General features: G+C 33.8%; 1 protein-coding gene across 4 annotated transcripts in view; it reads left to right on the top strand.

Moving 5' to 3' along the window:
• C2H16orf46 (chromosome 2 C16orf46 homolog) overlaps nucleotides 1-19,748 on the top strand; it is a 64,638-nt gene that overhangs the window by 26,412 nt on the left and 18,478 nt on the right. For 2 of the 4 annotated variants that reach the window (XM_051976166.1, XM_051976167.1), the window contains exon 4: nucleotides 13,228-15,213. In XM_051976166.1, the coding sequence (XP_051832126.1) occupies nucleotides 13,228-14,280 (1,053 nt within the window). In that variant the 3' untranslated portion in view covers nucleotides 14,281-15,213. Of the gene's footprint in view, nucleotides 1-13,227; nucleotides 15,214-19,748 lie in introns of those variants that run through there. The other 2 variants (XM_051976169.1, XM_051976168.1) reach the window with 2 other exon arrangements.

Here is a 19,748-nt window from a genome sequence, read left to right as displayed (position 1 = left end):
CCCTTCATTCCTGTAGGTCTCTCCCTTTCTCTCTCTATATAGATATGTCTATGTAAAATCTTCTATATAAAATGCTTAATTCTAAAGATGCAGAAATTTTTTAAAAAAGAATATAATATCTGTCCTCAGAACACTGAAATATGGAAAGGGGTGAAATATATTCATAAATAACTATAAATTGAAACATAAAATGATAGTGCTTAAGAGAAATCATGCAGAATAGCCTAAAAAAAAAAAAATCAGAGAACGAAGGAATAACTTCTAGCAAGGGAATCAGGGAAGAGAGCATGAAGAATCTGACATCTGATCTGGACTGTGAAACGGAAGGGGAAAACTTGTCTGTAGGTGAAAAAGAGGAAATCTCTCAGGCATGGAGAGGCATTGAATACAAAGGTCACAAAAGTGGCAAAGGGCAATATGAAAAGAGGTCAAAGACCAGTTTGACTGGAACTCAGAGTGTTCAGAGGGGAGTTTTATGATATATGCTCCTGACTATTTTAAGGAAAAGTGCATTTATTCCTATGCCCTCAAGTGTTTTTATTAGGAATGGATGTTGGATTTTATCAAATGCTTTTTCTGCATCTATTGAGATGATTATATAGTTTTTGTTTGGTTGGTTATTGATATAGTCGATTATGCTAATAGTTTTCCTAATATTGAACCAGCCCTGCATTCCTGGTATAAATCAAGTTTTGTGAAATTAAAGTAGAAACATTGGTCAGGACAAGATTGTGCAAAACCTTAAATACCAATATGAAGAATTAGAATTCCATTCAGTTAACAATGGGGGAACAATTAAGGTTGTTTTGTTTTAATGGGATACTATCAGCTCTGTGAATTAGAAAGATTACTTTGGCAGCTCTGTGAAGGATGGATTAGAGAAAAAAGTAAGGAAACCAATTAGGAGACTAAAATACTTAAGGCAAGAGAAAATGAAGACTTTAAATAGATATGGATTTTGAAAAATGTTTTGGAACTAGCACTAAAAAAGATACTGGGAACCTTGGAGAGAGTACTTTGGTAGTGTTTCCAGCCAGATTGCAGATTTGAGAAAATGGGTAGTTAGGTATTAAAAATCTTGCTTTGAAGTATCTTCTTAAATTATTAACATAATGTTGTATAATAATGATAATAAAATTATATAGCTTAAAGACTTTTAGTCCAATCCATTAATTTTATGCAAGAATTTACCAGAGAAGTGAAATGAGGACACCGTGTTTTAACACTTTAACAGTAAGTCAGAGTAATAAACCAAGTTTTTCTAACTTTTAAATATGGTATTTGCACTCCTGTACTATCCTATTAATAATGTATAAGACACTAATAATTTTATATCCCATAGCTGTACTTCTAGATAAATGGTTGATTACTTGTAGAAGATAGTTGAGTAATAAAAGAAATCTAAAATTTCAAAATTCTAAATAGAATTCACTGTACAAAGTTACTTTAATAAAAGACAAATTGAAGATCAATTTTAAATTGAATAATCTTTGTTTAGATGAAAAATAATTCAGATACTTAACTTTTAAGCATATAAAGATATAGCTAACAACTAAGCTTATTAGCATTTCAGATACTATTAGTAGAAAACCCTCTTTGAAAAAGATTGTTCTAGAATGAAGACACTGCTACTAGAGCAACTTCTTTTTCCTTTTTAAAAAAATTTTTATATAAGATTTTCCCCATTACATTCAAAACAATTTTTTTAGATTTATTTTTAAAACTCTTGAGTTTAAGATTCTTTTTCTTATTCCCACTGCCAGTCCCCATTAAGAAACTATATATGAGGTTATGCAAAACATTTCTATAAAAGTCATATTGTAAAAGAAAACAGATCTTCCATTTTCCCTCCCCCAAAAAGGAAAAACCCTTAAGAAAAATAAAGTAAAAAAGAGAAAGACAGAGACACAAAGAGAGAATGTTACAATGTATTTAGATACAAATAAATACAACATTTTTCACAATAAATCCTTTAGAGTAGCAGTAGATTATTGTCCAGCTGAATATAGCAAAGTCATTTATAGCTGATCATCCTAGAACATTGTTATTACTTTGTATACAGTATGTTTCATTTTGCTTGAGTTCATGAAAGATTATCCAGTTTTTTTCTGAGAGCATCTGGCTGCTCATTTCCCATAAAACAGTAACATTCCATCATAATCACATAGGACAGTTTATTCAGCCATTCCCTAAGGGATGTGATGTGGTTCTAGTGGTAGAGAATTGAGATATGAGAATCCCCTCTGGTCGGAGCAAGTCCAATGTAAAAGAATTCATGAATTCAAAAAGTTTGAATGGCAAAGGGGATTTTTATTGGCACTAAGAAGCCAGCTTTGCTAGAAAGACAGATTGTTCAGTGGCAAGAGGTCCTATCAGAGAAATAACAAAGGTTATTACTGAGAAGAGAATGCCTTCACAGTGGGCAAGAGTCTTGGCAGGCAGCTGTGCCAAGAAGAGAGGTCCCTTGGCAAAGCATAAAATCCTACTTTGGACTTCTGCAAAGATTTGAGGTGCAAAATTGTCTTTTTATAAGAAGTCTAAGGCTTGGTTCCAATTGAAAAGAGAGTCAATACCCCCAGTCCTAGATACTTCTCTTGGAGTTTTGAGCCTCTCAATCAGGCCCAGATCTCCAACTGAATAAAATCATTTTAAAGGCTTTTTCTCAGAAGCTGGAATTTCCTGAAGAGGATCAGGCTATCCCCAAAAGATCAATGGAGGGTGATTTGACCAAGATCTCCAATTGAATGAAGCCACTTAATTTGTCTAGGAAGATAACCTTTCCCAGATTTTTCAGAGTCTGAGACTCTGAATGTCCCTTCTTTTACAGATCAAAAGGGACACAGTTTCAGAGTTCACTCCCATTGCTTCCCCCCAAAAGTCAAGGGGGACAGTTTCAGGGTTCATCCCCATCCGATGGGCAAGTCCTAAATTTCCAGTTTTTTGCCCTGAGAACTGCTATAAATATTTTTGACCATATAGGTTCTTTTCCTTTTTAAAAGATCTCTTTGGGGATTCATGTCTAGTAGTGGTATTGTTAGGTCAAAGGATATGCATGAATTTATAGCCCTTTGGGCATAGATCATATTTCTTGATCATTTATCAATTGGGGCATAACTATTTTTTTTTTATAAATTTAACTCAGTTCCTTCTATGTTTGAGAAATGAGAACCTTATTAGAGAAACATGCTTCAAAATTCCTCTTATAATCTCTAGTAATTGTATTTACCCCTATTTATTTTATTCTCTCTCCTTTTATCCCAAAGAGCTTTGCTACTTTGCTCCTTCTCCCAATATGCCTTCCTTTCCTGCAGGATAAAACATACTCTGTAACCCTATTGAGTATGTATGTTTTTTCTTCTTTAAGCCAATTCTGATGAGAGTAAGGTTTACTCACTCACCCTCTCCTCCTCCTCCTCTTCCCTTCCAGTGTAAAAGCTTTTTCTTGCCTCTTTTTTTTTTTTTTATGGCAGATAATTTATACCATTCTACTTCTCCCTTTCCCTTTCTCTCAATACATTCTTTATTGGCTCTCTTGTCTAAGCATTTTGGGTGCTCCCTCCACCAATGGAAACCAGAATTCATCCATGGCCTTTTATCCTGTGAAATTCTCATTCATACCCATCCAAATATAGATTATCCACTTAACATGTTTTTTTAACATTTGCTGGATTTTGGTGCAGAACCTAGGTCCTCTACCCATTATTTCTTTCTCTTGCTATATGACTTACCTCCTTTTTTGATCATTATACTTCCTAGATACCATGTTTTTCTCTACTGATTACATCCTTTTATTGCAGTCCACCACATGTCTCTTTTGTCCTTTGGCTTTCTTGATATTTTAACTTTTGGAGATTTTAGCATTCCATGATTCCTGGCCATATAGTATTACCAAGAAAAATGTAGTTATTTTGAAAGATGAGTGTGTCAGGGTATTACTATTCTCTAGGAAGAATATAAAAATCATTTAGTTTTGTGGGAAGCCTAATACAATCTTTTCCATCTCTAAACCATGCTACTCATTCTATGGGCCTTTTCTGTTCCCATCAGAACTTAAGACTTCCCCTGGGACTCTGGACTCTGATAGATAGTTTCACTTTATTATGCCAAGAATTAGGCCTTCTTAATCATTTCCAAACTATTTCATTGAATACATATGATCTATCCCTCCTTTTCCAACTTTTAACTCCTTTTGTGTATTGTCTTCCTTTGTTAGACTTTAAGTTCCTTGAGTACAAAGACTGTCTCACTTAATATATCTAGATGTATTTACATGTTTACCACCATGCTTGGACCCATACTATTTAATAAATGCTTTTTCATTCATTCAGTGCACTAAGCAATAACGAAAAGAGGCACTTACCTATTTTGAAAAGGAAATGGTTTTGAACAGAAAAAAGCAAAAGGAAAAAGAAGGGGGAGAAGGTGGCAAGTGGATTGGAATAGATTCAGTTTGGGAATGCAGGCAAAATGTTTTGAAGAATATGTATCTAGAAGAAATTGAAACCATTTCTAGTGATATGAAGAAGGAACTCTAAATCACTATTGATCAGAGAAATGCAAATTAAAAGAACTCTGAAATACCACTACACACCTCAGATTGGTTAAGATGACAGGAAAAGATAATGAGGAATGTTGGAGGTGATGTGGGAAAACTGGAACACTGATACACTGTTGGTAGATTTGTGATCTGATCATTCTGGAGAACAATTTGGAATTATGCCCAAAGGGCTATCAAACTCTGCATACCCTTTGATCCAGCAATGTTTCTACTGAGATTATGTCCCAAAGAGATCTTAAAGGAGGAAAAGGGATCTACATGTGCAAAAATGTTAGTGGGCAGCCCTGTTCATAATGTCTAGAAACTGGAAACTGAATGGATGCCTATGAATTGGAGAATGGCTGAATAAATTGTGGTATGAATATTATGGAATATTATTGTTCTGTAAGAAATGATCAGCAGGATGATTTCAGAGAGTCCTGGAGAGATTTACATGAACTGATGCTAAGTGAAATGAGCAGAACCAGGAGATCATTATACACTTCAACAACAAGACTATTATGATCAATTCTGATGGACGTGGCTCTCTTCAACAATGAGATAATCCAAATCAGTTCCAATTGTTCAGTAATGAAGAGAATCAACTGCACCCAGCAAAGAATTATGGGAAATGAGTGTGGACCACAACATAGCATTTCCACTTTTTCGGTTATTATCTGCTTGCATTTTTGTTTTCCTTCTTAGGTTATTTTTTTTACCTTCTTTCTAAACCTGATTTTTCTTGTGCAGTAAGATAACTATATAAATATATATACATATATTATATTTAATATATTCTTTAACATATTTAATATGTAGTGGACTATCTGACATCTAGGGAAGGGAGTGGGGAGAAGGAGGGATAAAGTTGGAACAGAAGGTTTTGCAAGGGTCAGTGTTGAAAAATTACCCATACATATCCCTGGATGGGTGAGGAACTTAATTTGATATGTCATTCTTGAGAAATGTGAAGTATTTGAAACAGATTTTACAGGTAAAAATAATTTTAGCATATTGTCATATCTTTAGGATTTACAAAGTGCTTTCCTCACAACTCTATGAGATAATGCTTTTGTTTTATAATCTGTATTGATTTGTTTTTATATCACTTTAGTTTCCTAGTATATTCTTCCTCCCTCTTCTGAGAGTCATCTCTTATAACAAAGAATGAAAAAGAGAAAGAAAAAGAAGTTCAGCAAAACCAACCAATACATAAATCAAACATATTATATGCAGTACTCCATACCTGTAGTTTCCTACCTCTGTAAAGAAGGGAGGATGGTATGTAGCTCAAGTAATATTTACACAACTTTATAGATTGAGAAATTGAATGCCACAGAGGCAAAGGTATTTTTCCAGATGCACACAGATTAAATAAATAACCCAGTCAGTATTTAGGTTCTCTGACTCCACAGTCTTCTTTCTATTATTATATTGCTTCTTCATTCATCTACAGGCATCACTACTATAACACTGCTGAAGAGTGAAGATGCCAAAATATAAATGATGAACCTGGATGAAACAGGAAATAAACAATGTATATAGATCCATTTTACAGTTAACAATAACAATAAAATATGTAGCTTGAATTATCCTGTTAAAAAATAAAAAACAAAAACATTTGGCTCATATAAGGTCACAAACTTAAGTGACTTTTTCCAAACCTTTCTAAAAACTTGAGGAAAGAATTCTTACATAGAATGTTTCTAAAAACAGAGAAAGATCAAATGCTACTCATTCCTTTTTATGAAGCACATATAGAGGTGCAGCCTAAATTTTATAAAGAACAATAATAAATAAAGTTGAAGTTGCTCTTATTAATATAGATGAAATTGGGGGGAAGGGGATAGATTTGTGATTTAATTGGTATAAGAAACACCTGGTAATAAAACTACTAGTATAGACTGACCAGTCTTCTACAACTTAGTCTTAGAGAATTGTCTGGGATATTGATTTTTTTCTGGGTCACACTGTCAGTATGATTAAGAGGCAGACCAGGTCATTCTGAGACTTTTGTCTACTGTCCCAAAATGCCAAAATATTAAAGTATGAACAGATAAAAACTAGCACTACTGTGCATTGAAAGCATAATTCAGCATGACTAAGTAGGATTTTGTTCTAGGAATGCAACAGTTATTCATTTTATTAAGTAAATAATAAATATATTTTAACAAAAAAATTAAAAATCACCTGAGCATATCAATAGATATAGAAACACCTATGGAAACCTACAATATCTATTCATGATTTTTAAAAACATAAAAAGGATAGGAATAGAGAAGTTCTTTTCTCCTCAACTTCACAAAAATGTCTTTTTGAAATCCAACAATAAAAAAATCCAACATTTAAAAGCCAGGTTTAAAACTATTAAGAGCCTACTTATAGCATTTTTATATTTCACAGTATTGTGACAAGAAAAATACATTTTAGGGACAAATGAAGAAATTTAAAATTTTTTAGAAATGACATGATTGTTATTCATAAAATCCTTCAGTCTCAACCATGAGTTCAGACAATGAATCCAATAAGGATGCAAGTCAAAAATCTTTTATATTTTTATACCACAAATAAAGATCAAGAAAACTTCAAATTCAGTTCAGTTCTGTTGAAATTTTATTAAAAGAAGCCTCATTTATGACAATAACAAAAAACTTTGAAACCTTTCAACATACCTAGTACATACGTGACCTTTACAAAGATTACATTGTCTATAACAGTATCCTCAATTATAAAACTATATTGACAGAAATAAAGGAAGGACTAAATAAATGGAAGAAAATCCATCATTCATGGAAGAAAATCATAGTTTACTATAAAAATGATAATTCTATATTAATTAAAAAATGTAATATCAATACAATATATAAATAATGTAAAATACAGTGTCAATATCCAGGTCTATGAAGAAATCCATATTGATGGATTTCTTCATAGACCTGGATAAATTTTTTATAAAATTTTAATGGAAAACAAATGAGCAAGAAAGGAAAACATATAAATTTGGAGAAATAGAAGGGGAATGCTGAAAAAGATGGCCTTGTCTGCTTTGATCTGAAAACATTATTATAAAGTGGTATTTTAAAAAACTACATATTAATACTTCCTAGCTGTGTGACCCAGGGCAAGTCACTTAACCCCAATTGTCTCAGCAAAAAAGCAAAACCACAACCACAACAACAACAACAAACAAACAAAAAAAAAACCATGGAGTACTCACCAAAATTTAGATAAATGATTGGAAGTACCATAAATAAAAGTAGCCGGAGATAAGTGCTATAAATAAAACCAAATATGTAAACTATCATTAACAAACTTTCCAAAAATTTTTAATAGAAATAATTCATTAATAAATTTGGGGAAACTATAAATTAAATATTATATATATATATATATATAATTATATAATAAAAAGAAATCTGGATCTTTATATCATGTGCCATAATTAATAACTTAAATCTTGATCAAACTTAAACATAAAAAAGAATTATAAAAGTTAGAAGACTATATTTTATCTTAAATTTAATCTATTAAAATAGGAAAAATATTTGGATGGTTTAGGACACACAAAAATGAAATTCATAACCAGAAACAATATAACCTGGAAAAAGTAATGACTTGGAGAAAATACTGCAGCAAATATATATATAAAAGTTTAATGTTACAATTTTTTAAGGAATTATATAAATATTTGGGACAATAACCAGTTTTCATTTAATAAATAATCACAGTTTGTGAACAGATGTTATCAACATATAAATAATTTTAAATATGTAGTTTTATCAGTGTGGATACTCCTTCTACACAGATTATAAATATCTTAAAACTTAGTGATAGTGTTCAAGAGTTACCATGACCAAAACAGTTTATCACCCAATACTAACTGGATGTTGAGGCTTTCCAATTTAGCAAGATTTGTTCTCAGATTTTGCAGCTGGACAATCAATTGTCCATTTATGAGATACCAGGAAGCATCATGGTGGAGGGGAAAGAGAGCTGGGTTGGAGAGAGAACCCTGGGTTCGAATCCTGGCTCTGCCACTTAGACCTGTGTGTGCTTGAATAAGTCACTTCGCTGCTTTGGCCTCAGTTTCCTTATCCGCAAAAGGAAGGGGGCTCAGACTCAATGGTTCCTAAGGTCTCTTGTCACTTGACTAAAAATGAAACCAAGCCCATTAGCAATCTTTTTCGAAGCCTATGATAGCCATGGACTAGTGATAGAGAGCAGTAGATAAGTCAGCCTTACCTAGAGGAAGATGAGAACAAATGGCAAAGATTTATTGTGGCTAGGAGCAAAGGAGGCCCAGCTAATGGCAGCAACCATAGGATGATAGCCCTGAGCAGTTTTTACATATATGCTGCCTGTTCTCATCAATAGCATTTACCCACCCTACCATTATCTTCAGAAACAAACTATAATCGTACATATGAAGAGTACCTAACACTGCTGTCACTACCCAAATTGCATTTTTATTACATTTTGTGAGAAAAATATGAATAACAGCCTTGTGTTTTAAGCCCCTTTGAACTGTTGTCCACAAAAATGGTTTTCAACTCCATTATATAGGCAAGAATAAAGTGATAGGCTGAGATGGGAGAAGGTTTTTTTCTTTAATCTATCATTTTGCAAATTGGTAAAAATGGATAAATTCTTGTTCCAAGATTTTTTTTCTCTAGTAAGCTAAACCTTTCCATTTTTTCTATATCCATAACTGTGTTTCTATATTAATTAGCCCATGACATTACTTATTGACTTTGGCCCACAGAACACATCAACAATGGATTTGGGTAATGATGATGGTTTGGGGATGGGAAAATTTCTTACCCTAGCACTTTCCTCCACAAGACGTGTGTGTGTGTGTGTGTGTGTGTGTGTGTGTGTGTGTGTGTGTGTGTATGTGTGTGTATTTCTTTGATAAAACTCTTATTATAATATTGACAAGAGACTTCTCAGGTTTAATGTGGATCAGTTTACCACAGTCACAAAGGATATGCCCCTTTGAAACCATTAAACAACTAGGGGACTGGCCCACAAATTAAATGAACTAAAGTGTATCCTGATTTTGGTTTATATTATACTGATCTGTGAATTCCTTTAAAAATAATCCTGAAACAAATCCACAAATGCAATATTCCAAAAAGTTGAGTTCAATCAGAACTTAATTTATTTCATTGAATTAAATGAATGCAACAAATATTCATTAAATATCTACTAAATTACAAAGCCCTCTTCTAGATATAGGATTTTGAATAGGATAAGGATACAGTAGATTCGTGAAAAGAAAGAAGCAATTATTGTCATTACTGGTATTATAAAATCAAAATTGATTCCATTTGATTTAGAGTAAATGGTAGGTAGGGTCCAGAAAAATCTGCTTTAAATTAATTTATACAATGCCTTTGGAATTAAAGTCATAGAATAAGAAGAAAAAACTTCAAGTTATCAGCAGGGCCAGTCTCCTAATTCAATGAAGATAGTTCATTAAATCATCTAGTGTAGATAGTTGTCTATTTTTCTTAAAGATCTCTAGACATAAGACTCAATTTCTTCTTTCTGTAGTCTGTTTAAATAATTTATCATTTTGGTATCCAAAAAGCTTTTTTTCTCTAATATCCAAATAGAATTGTATTGTCTTATTTTAAAACTTCACAAAAAAGCTCTGGTGGATCCCACTTTCTGCTTTCAAAGCAGAAAGCTTTAAGCATGGGCCCTGTTATTTCCTTTGTCTGAAGACCATTTTAGATAAATTTTGGGAGGCTTATTACCAGATGATTGGCCACAAGGGACTGAATTTTTCTGCCACATTAACTCAATATGACCAAGTTGTAGAAGACTTGTGATTTGTGTTGGTTAAAAGAAGCTTTCTTATCAGTGAGATCACAGATCTTTTGTTTTGTTTTGTTTCTTGCCTCTGGTCATGAAAAAAATATTACATTGCTTTTATTAATCTTTAATAGTTTTAGGTGTTTACAAAATGCAGTTTTTATTATTTAAGTGTGAAAAAAGTTCTTAAAAACTTGTTTGTTCATAAAAATAACAAATTTTCAAGGAATTTTCACTGATATTGACTAAAAAGATATTAAGAATTTATTATACAAAGTTCTTCTGGGCACTGGGGAAGATATAAAATTTAAATATAATACAAGCTCTGCCCACATCAATCTTAACAGTCTTACAGGGAAAATAGAAACATAACTAGTTATACTTTATTCTATCATTACATGCCAAATGCATTGGAGAGAAAAACCAAAGTGCTTTGTGATATCCAAGAGGAAAGTTTTTTACCACAAAGTGGTCCATAAAGACTTTCTGGAAAGATTTGATTCTGGTTTTAAAGCCAGAATGGGGAAGGGGAGGGCATTCCAATCAAAAGGAACTATGTAAAGAAGAAAAATTTGATTATGGAGAGCTCTGAACATATTTATAGAGAAGAGAGTAATTCAGTTTGCTTGCAGTATAGAGTATATGGAAGAGAATATACAAATCTGGAAAGATTTGGCTGTCTGATTGTGGGGACCTTGTATCTCAGATAAAGGAGCTTGAGCTCCTGAAGAAATAGTAGGGAATCATAGAATATTTTTGAACTCCGGAGTCTCGTACCCAGATTTACACATAATAAGAAGGCTTATTTTGGCTAGGTTACAGAGAGATTCAAATTATAAATGGCATTTAAGAAATGCACATTATTAATAGTTGATTAGAAAATGAGATTAACCTATTATGAAAGTTGAAGTTTAGCTATCTAAATGATTGTATTAAAAAAAAAAGTTATGATGTTACATTAACTTGTGATTTATTTCTGTCAAAAGTATGTTCATAGTAATTGAAGTTTAAAAGACACTAACATTTTATATACATCTTGTATAGTAGAAAAGCAATAAGGTTCAGTGATAAGAGCACTGACTTCAGAGTCAGGGAACCTGGATTTAGCACCTCTTGTCATTAGGCAAGTGTATCTATAAACTGAAGTTTCTTCCTCTATAAAATTAGGGATTAGACTTAGTTATCTCTAAGGTCTCTTCTATCTGTAGGAGAGATAATAAATGATCTGAGAGAGCATTTATTCAACATTGTGTCAGCCTACTACTTAATTGCTTATTCTTCTCTAGAAAATTAAATTGAACAGAGAGGCTTGGCGGGACTTACATGAACTGATGCTAAGTGAAATGAGCAGAACCAGATCATTATATACCTCAACAACGATACTGTATGAGGATATATTCTGATGGAAGTGGATTTCTTCTACAAAGAGATCTAACTGAGTTTCAATTGATCAAGGATGGACAGAAGCAGCTACACCCAAAGAAAGAACACTGGAAAATGAATGTAAACTGTTTGCATTTTTGTTTTTCTTCCCAGGTTATTTTTACCTTCTGAATCCAATTCTTCCTGTGCAACAAAAGAACTGTTCGGTTCTGCACACATATATTGTATCTAGGATATACTGTGACCTATTTAACATGTATAGGACTGCTTGCCATCTGGGGGAGGGGGTGAAGGAAGGGAGGGGAAAAGTCGGAACAGAAGTGAGTGCAAGAGATAATGTTGCAAAAAAATTACCCAGGCATGGGTTCTATCAATAAAAAGTTATAAAAAAAATTAAAATGAAATTTGAGTGGAAAACTGAAACAACACTTTTTGGTACTTTTTGGAATAGTAACAGAAAAAAATTTAAAACCTAGACAAACAACTTTAAACTTTTTTCGAGTTGAAACACCATAACATACTACTTGGAATAAATACATTATAAGCATTTAGTTGAATTAAAATCAAGTTTGGGAGCTATGGTGTTGAAATTCTATAATACTTTACAGTAACTAGAAAAACCTTGCATTGTTTCCAATATAATTCAGATCATCAGATATCAGAATTCTAGGGGTTGTGGTATAAGTTCTCTTAAAAAATTGCTGATTCTGTAATTTTTTCTCTAAAATAATATATATTCATGTATAAAAAATATGTATGTATTATAGATAAATATTGTATAGAAGAATTCTTAAAGTAGAGTTATCTTTGAAATACCACACTGTCACAATCTAGTGTCACTTTCCCAAGATCCTGGTGCCCAAAGGTCTTCACTAAAGCTTCTCACTTAGGTCTTTCCCATTCTTCAAAGTTTTGCATATTCCAAAATTATTTGCCTATCCCTGACCTCACTCATCAGAAGTCCCATTCCCTTCAGTGCAGCTGGTCACAGCAATGTGTTAAGAAGAAAGTAATCTCAGTTGAATTATGTATAATTTATTATAAAGTGTAAATGCATGATGGCTCAACCTTTCTGTTGTATTAGCACTTTTAAAAGAGAATGCTTATTAAAAACAATGATACTCTCATGGGTAAAATTTCATTCAGTTTAACAGAATGAAAAAAAATATTTAGGTCACCATTGGTGAAATACGAGTAACAGTGTATGGCATACAGGGCAACCTGACCTGGAAGTTGGGGAGATCCCCTAAATTGTTCTAATTTTCACAGATTCCTCCCTTCTTCCTCTTCTGAATTAATTTATTTTCTGGAAGTTCCAAATTGTTCTCCTCCCCCACCAAGGGCTGTTGTGGAAGTAGCAGCTAGAATAGGGGTGACTATTTGTATAGTGTCTAGGCCATTTGTAAGACAAGGACTGTCTGCATGATGTAGTCTTTTATTGTCCCTTCAGGTCTACTCTGTAGATTAACATCCTGTTTTGCTTTCAGGTACAAGGCTGGGGTATGGCTTCTCCAACTGCTTGCATTTGGCCAAGAAAGAAATGCAAAAAAACAAAGGCAGGAGAATGTTTTAGCAGCTGCTTGCTTTGTTTAAATATGTTACAAGTTACTGACAAAAACTTGTTGCCTGAGCCAAGGCCTTTTACTGAGTCAATCAAGCCCGAGGTGAAACTGCAAGCCAGCACACCAGTTCCGGCGGTGATAGGAAAGGAAGAGGTCCGTCCTCCAAGCCAGGAAGCAGCCAATTGCTCAGAAAGTCCATCCAAGGAAGTCAACAGAATCTGCTTCCCACCCCCTACCCAGGGGGAACGGAAGAGCCTGCAAGTAAAGGAGTTTGTTTGGCAGCCAGGGAAGTGGTTAACACCAGACAGTTTCAAGGATGTTAAAAGGCTAGAAAATACAGGTGTCCACCTGGACAAAGACATCACTACTTTGGAGTCTGTGAATTCCAAGTCTCTCTTAGTTTTACCTCCCCTCAAAACATCTTCCAAAAATAACTTGGATGTCATTGTAAAGAAGAGTAAAAGCATTTTCACTCATTCAGAAGAGAAACTGCAAAGTTCAGAAAAAGCTGAGAATACTTCCTCTATTTATGGGAACAAGACTTTTGATCACAAAGGAGAAAAGAGAATTGTTGAAACAATAAGGGGTTCCATGGACAAGCATCTTAAGTTTAACGATGGACCTTCTCTTTCTTCAAAAATTACAAGGACTTTGTTTCCTGAGCCTGAGCGCTGCTGTTTGCACTGGTCCTTCCTGCCGGAGAAAGATTTGGCACCCAGCCCTAATTCAGTTAATTCTAAAAAGTTTAGTCATCTCACTACCTTGCGGCTAATGGAAAAACAGGGAATGCAGAATGGTAAAGTCAAAATCAGAAATGAGTTAAGACCTCCAATTAATATCAGAAAGCGAAATTTCCTTGAGGCTAAGCGAGAAAACCAGTCTAAAACTTTGGAGGCCAAGGTTTTTTCAGGTCCTATGTTGCCATCTCTAACTGTGAACAGAGTGGTAATCCCCATGTTGCCTTATAGACTCCTATAATTTTCTTTTATATTCTAATATCCTGGATACAAACGTTTTTTGAAAAATTTTTTCCTCTAGAGCCTGAGGAAACTGAAGGTCTACTGTTTGTGTTTTATTCTTGTGCTTAGAAACAATGTGTATTTGTTACCTACTGGAAATACTGCTTAGGTATTTGCAAACTGTAAACTGATGATTCCAGGTTGGGAATTCTTCTGACTACCCTTGGCAAGCCCAATGAGAGCAAAATGGATAATATTTCAGAGTGAATGCAAAGGATTGTCTGTTTTTACTAGTGTTGGCTCAGGTTGTCTCTGCAGGGCCATTTTCCTGTGTTTATCAGTACTATAATCTGATTTTACTGGAAGAGTTTAGACTAAACTTGAGTCTTCTCTTCATAGTGATCTCCTTCCTTAGCTAACTCTGAGACTCCCTCCTTCTGTTTTCTCCTGTGATGAATTAGAAGAGAGGGTTCAGTTTAAAGAATAAATAGAGTATTTTCTTCCCCTCCTTTTTAAGGAGCTTTGTGATGGTGAGGGTGGATAGGAGGGGAATATATGCAAATGATTGGCAAAAAGTGCCAGTTTATTCTAAATGGGAATATATGAACTTGTAGCTCAGTTTTCATCTCCATGTATGTGTACTATTTTATTGTTTTCACCACTCTTACAATTTGGACATTGAATATATTTTGGTTAGAGACCATTTTTCCTCATGTTTATAAGAGGCAGAAAAAAAAATGGAGGCTGGTATAATTGTAAATTCAGGTTGCTGCTTTGCTTTTGAGTTGTTCTTACTGTACTATAAGATTTCAAACATCATTTTAATAGAAAACTCCATCCTATAATAAAGTAAATAGATTTATAGAATGTATCATTATCCATTGCGGTATTACATTCTTCCTTAGTATGTAGAAGGTCCTAACTACTACAGAATTAAAATTGAGAAAAAACATTTAAGTTACTCATCAATGTTTCCCCATTCCTTAGCCTTTCACAGCACTAATAGAGAGAACTCCTTAACCCCCAGATTATATGAGACTGGCTAACTGGAATTTGGGCCCTATCTTTTCCTTTCTATGTCACTTCTGTAACACATATAGACCTATTGCATTTTATTCAACACGTTTTCTACAAATCAATGTATGATAAATTGTTTTTTCATTGTACCAAGTGACCTTTCTCCTTGGAATAATAGTGGTAAATTTTTTTTATAAAGTGGATAGTCAATCAGTAATTCCTATGGATTATAAATCTATACTTTCTTATGTTATATTTTGTTTGAGAAAAGTCACTCCTCTATTTTCTACCCTTCTTTGTTTCTGTTAGCACATGGAACCTCATGCCAGAAGGAAGCCATACAGTCTGTTGGTCAGTCTGGTAAGACCACTGAGGTTACCTATTACTGCTCAATTGGTTATAAAATCTCTATTGTAGAACCTCTGTCTACAAGAAACTAATAGAGCAATAAGTGTTATTTTCTGGAGGAGCTGTAATGAATTATTGCTAATTATTATTTTTTAATACTTTTTTCTAACTACATCTTTTTTCTATGTGGCATAAGATTTTCATGTATATAATTGCAAACTATGGTACAAAGCACCTTATTATAACTACACAATCACTTTGTATTTAACAGAAGTCTAAATGTGACCCTAATTAACTTAAAATAATGTAGAAATCCAGTATTGCTATTGATTTTTATAACAGTTATTTCACATTTTATTGAATCTTGCAGAGCAGATCTATAAATTTGAATTCCAAAATTGTAATATTATGTGATAGTTATTTTTTCACTGACAAAGGAAATGGAATATTATTTACCAGAATACAAATATTAGTTGTAGAAGAAAGGACACTGCAATGACAATCAGGAAACCAATCTAGTTTTTTTTTAACTACTACAGAATTCAAATTGAGAAGTGACTCATCAAAGTTTCCCCATTCCTTAGCTCCTCACCAGAACTGATAGATAGGACTCCTTAACCTCCCCATTCCTCTCCCCCCACCTCAGCCCCATTATACGAGCCTGACTAACTGACTAACCTGCCTTCTTCTGTAACACATATAGACCTATTGCACTTTACACAGTACCTATGTAGTTTCTTCTGTTTACTAGCTGTTTCTTTTTAGACAAGTCAATTACTCATTTAAAACCCAGTTTTCCCACCCATAAGATGGGATATCTCTGAGTGTTCATTTAGTTCTAAAACATTGTTATCTAAGTTATAATAATCTCTTTTTTTAAAATTTGGAGTAATAATCTGGTCCAAATGAATTAGATTTTTTAAACCTTGCAGGTTGATGCCTTCTAATTAAAAGAATTATAGAATGTTAGTGCCCAGAGGGAATTTAGAGACCATCTTGCCCCAACCTCCTAATTTAACAAATTGGGAAACTGAGACTGAGAATCAGGTAAATGACTTATCCAAAAAGTACACAGCTAGTTAGTGGCAGGGTCAAGATAAAAGCAGATTAGACTTCCAATCCTGTGCTGCTCTTACTTATCCAGACTAATTGGAAAAGCCATTATGAATTAGTGAAGGATAAAATTATAGAATACTTCAAAAAAAAAAAAAAAAGAAAAGCAATTTTATTATTTTAAACCACAAATAGTAACTCCAACCAGATTAGCATGAGAGAGTGTGTCTATAGAGAGACCTAATATCACTATTTGGGAGGTGTGCTTTATTCATGGATTGCAAATCTGGGGCATGATAGAGAACCCTTCAAGATTCTATCAGATTTGTTGACCTCTGCATCATTTTTGAGGATACTGAAGGAAACCTGCGGAGGATTATGATGCATTGGGCAGGACTTTTAGACGTGTGTATTTTCATTTGATTAGAATTTTAGAGGGGAAAGAAAAATATGGAGGATGAACAACTAGCTAAAAATATTGTGTTGAAGAATGGAATTTAGTTTTCTGGACCATGGTTTAAAGTATAGGAATAGGAATAGGTTTTTATCTAGTGATAATGTGCATTTAAATACAGCTACTCTTTGTTTGGAGGCTGGCTTGATCTAAAAGAACTTTAAAATGGAAATGGAAGAAAAGGAGCAAAGTCTTAGAGATAATTGCTAAATAAAACACCATGGAGAATGACAGATATGGCAGAAAAGAAAAACTGACAACAGATTTTTCAGAATTGTACAGAAGAAAAGGTGATAAGGAAAAAAGTAATATTAATGGTTCTCAAATGTATCTACACTAATAGAGAATACAAGTAATAAAATTAATTCAGTGAAATATCTAGCATCTATATAGAAGGCACTGTAGGAAAGGCACTACAAGAAAGAAACTATGACCTTATATCACTGACTTTGAATGGGATTGTTTATGACTGTAATACAGCAATGTAAAGATATACCTTGATCAAAAGAAATATATCAGGAAGGGTGACAGAGAAGCACTTCTGTCAAGAATATGCACACTGGAAATACATGAATCTGAGGGGTTTAGATGGCATGATGGAAATTATTTAGGTGAGGACAAAAAGATGGAGAAACAAGTGCTATAGATATAAAATATGCACGGCCTATCCAGATGGATGGAAGGGGATGGTAAAATCATGACAGAGATTATCAGATTCACTCAGTGCAACAAAACAATGATGTTTGAGGGACTCTAAACATCAAGATATCTGTTACACACAGTGTTCTTTGTGCTAAAATCAGAGCAGCTAATATATTAATGATTAAGTTTGTTAATTACTTTATCTTTTAAAAGGTAGAAGTAGTATCAAAGGACACTGCTATTCTGAACAAAATAGAAATGAATGGGAGGAGGTGATGCTCATGTCTTAAAAGTTCATGTTAGCTAAGGAGGGGATGCTGGATAAATTCACTTATGTGTCATAAACATTTAAAAACTACATTTTTAAAAGTTAGGGAAAATCTGGGATTATTTGATCTGAGACCCAGGAATAAATGGAAAAAATGTGAAAATTAGGAAGGAGTTTTTAACAAACAGTGCTGTCTTGAAGGCAGAAGACAAGAGAGAGACCTCTAAAGAGACCAATGTGACTGACTACATAATAAGGGCAAATTTACAAAGGAAGTGATGTGAAAGTAACCTTGAGCTTTTGCAGGATATACTAGTGGAAGATCAAAAGTCTTTTGCTTCTGTTTTCTGATAAAAATGGTCTTTAATTGGAAAATTAGAAAATAGTTATCAAGGAATAGAAATCCAAGGATAAAGAAATGCTCAGAGAGCATTTAACTGTTCTCAATCAGGCTCAAAATCAATCCCTAGAATATTGAAAAAAATGGTAAATGTATTTGCTGAGGTTCTCTCTGTGACCTTTGAAAGATCATGAAAAATGGAGTTGCTGAAGAAAATGTCTTGAGAATGTAAGAAAATGATGTCTGAAAACTATAATCCAATGAGTTTGACTTCTGTTTGGCAATAGAACATATTATTTAAGAGGCAGTTTGTGATATTGTGCCCAGATCATACACAGGTCATGCTAGACTTAATCTTATTTCTCTTTTTAATATGGTATACTGATAATAACAAATGAAATGCTTCATATATTACATACTTTCATATTACATATATACATAATACATATGTATTACATACATATGTTACATACATTCAATAAGCCTTTGGTACAGTCTTTCAGGCAATCCCTATGGACAAGATAGAGAAATATAGGCTAGGTGACAACCCAATTAGGTGAATTCTAAACTAATTGAACCTAGTGGGATCCAAAGGATAAATCGCAAATGAGTTGCTATCACCTTGAAGGGAGTCTTCTATTGGAGTGCTATAATTTGCCTTCAGTTGGAAAAGTCTGGGTCTGGCTAGCCAAGCCTCTAGACTGGTTCTTAAGGGGGCTGGAAGGAGGAGGGGGTAGAGCAAAGCCCTTCCCATCTCTTCTCTGGGCTTTCTCCTTTGCCTCAGGCTACACAAGTTAGTCCTTTCTCCTGGGCAATGAGTGTAGCCAAACTACCCTCTTCTCTTGCTTATCTAGAACCACTACTGGGCTCTGCTGCTAGTTGGGATGGCAGGTGGAACCAACCGACACCTAGCACTTTGTTAGATCTCAAACTAGGTCCAGTCAGGCCTGTAACCAGGCACATCTTAGACAAATCTCTAATGCTTCAAGAGCCACAATAAGGCCAAACTAGATGACAGCCACAACAGGTGGGCATAAAATATCAACTTTAAACTTTCTAATCACCTACTTTCCTCAGGCCTTACTGTCAGTCTATCTGGGCTTCTTCTTCAATGATTAGCATACACATATCCCCTTTAGTAGTACTGAACTGTCTAATTCCCACAAATCTGCCCTGCAATTTTCCCCTCCAGATATGTACATTCTATTGGAACATCTGTTCCATAATTAATTAATTCCTTTTATCTTAAAACATCTTTCTAATGCTGTCCATCATATGGTACTCATTGCAATGTGGCATCCTTTTGATAATGATGTCAATAGTATTCCTTCTCATCCTGTCTAATGTTAGTTGTACTTTCACTCA

This window comes from Antechinus flavipes, chromosome 2 (assembly GCF_016432865.1).
Source record: "Antechinus flavipes isolate AdamAnt ecotype Samford, QLD, Australia chromosome 2, AdamAnt_v2, whole genome shotgun sequence".
NCBI lineage: Eukaryota > Metazoa > Chordata > Mammalia > Dasyuromorphia > Dasyuridae > Antechinus > Antechinus flavipes.
The sequence above is the reverse complement of the archived record's forward strand: the minus strand, read 5'-3'. Positions and strand labels throughout refer to the sequence as shown.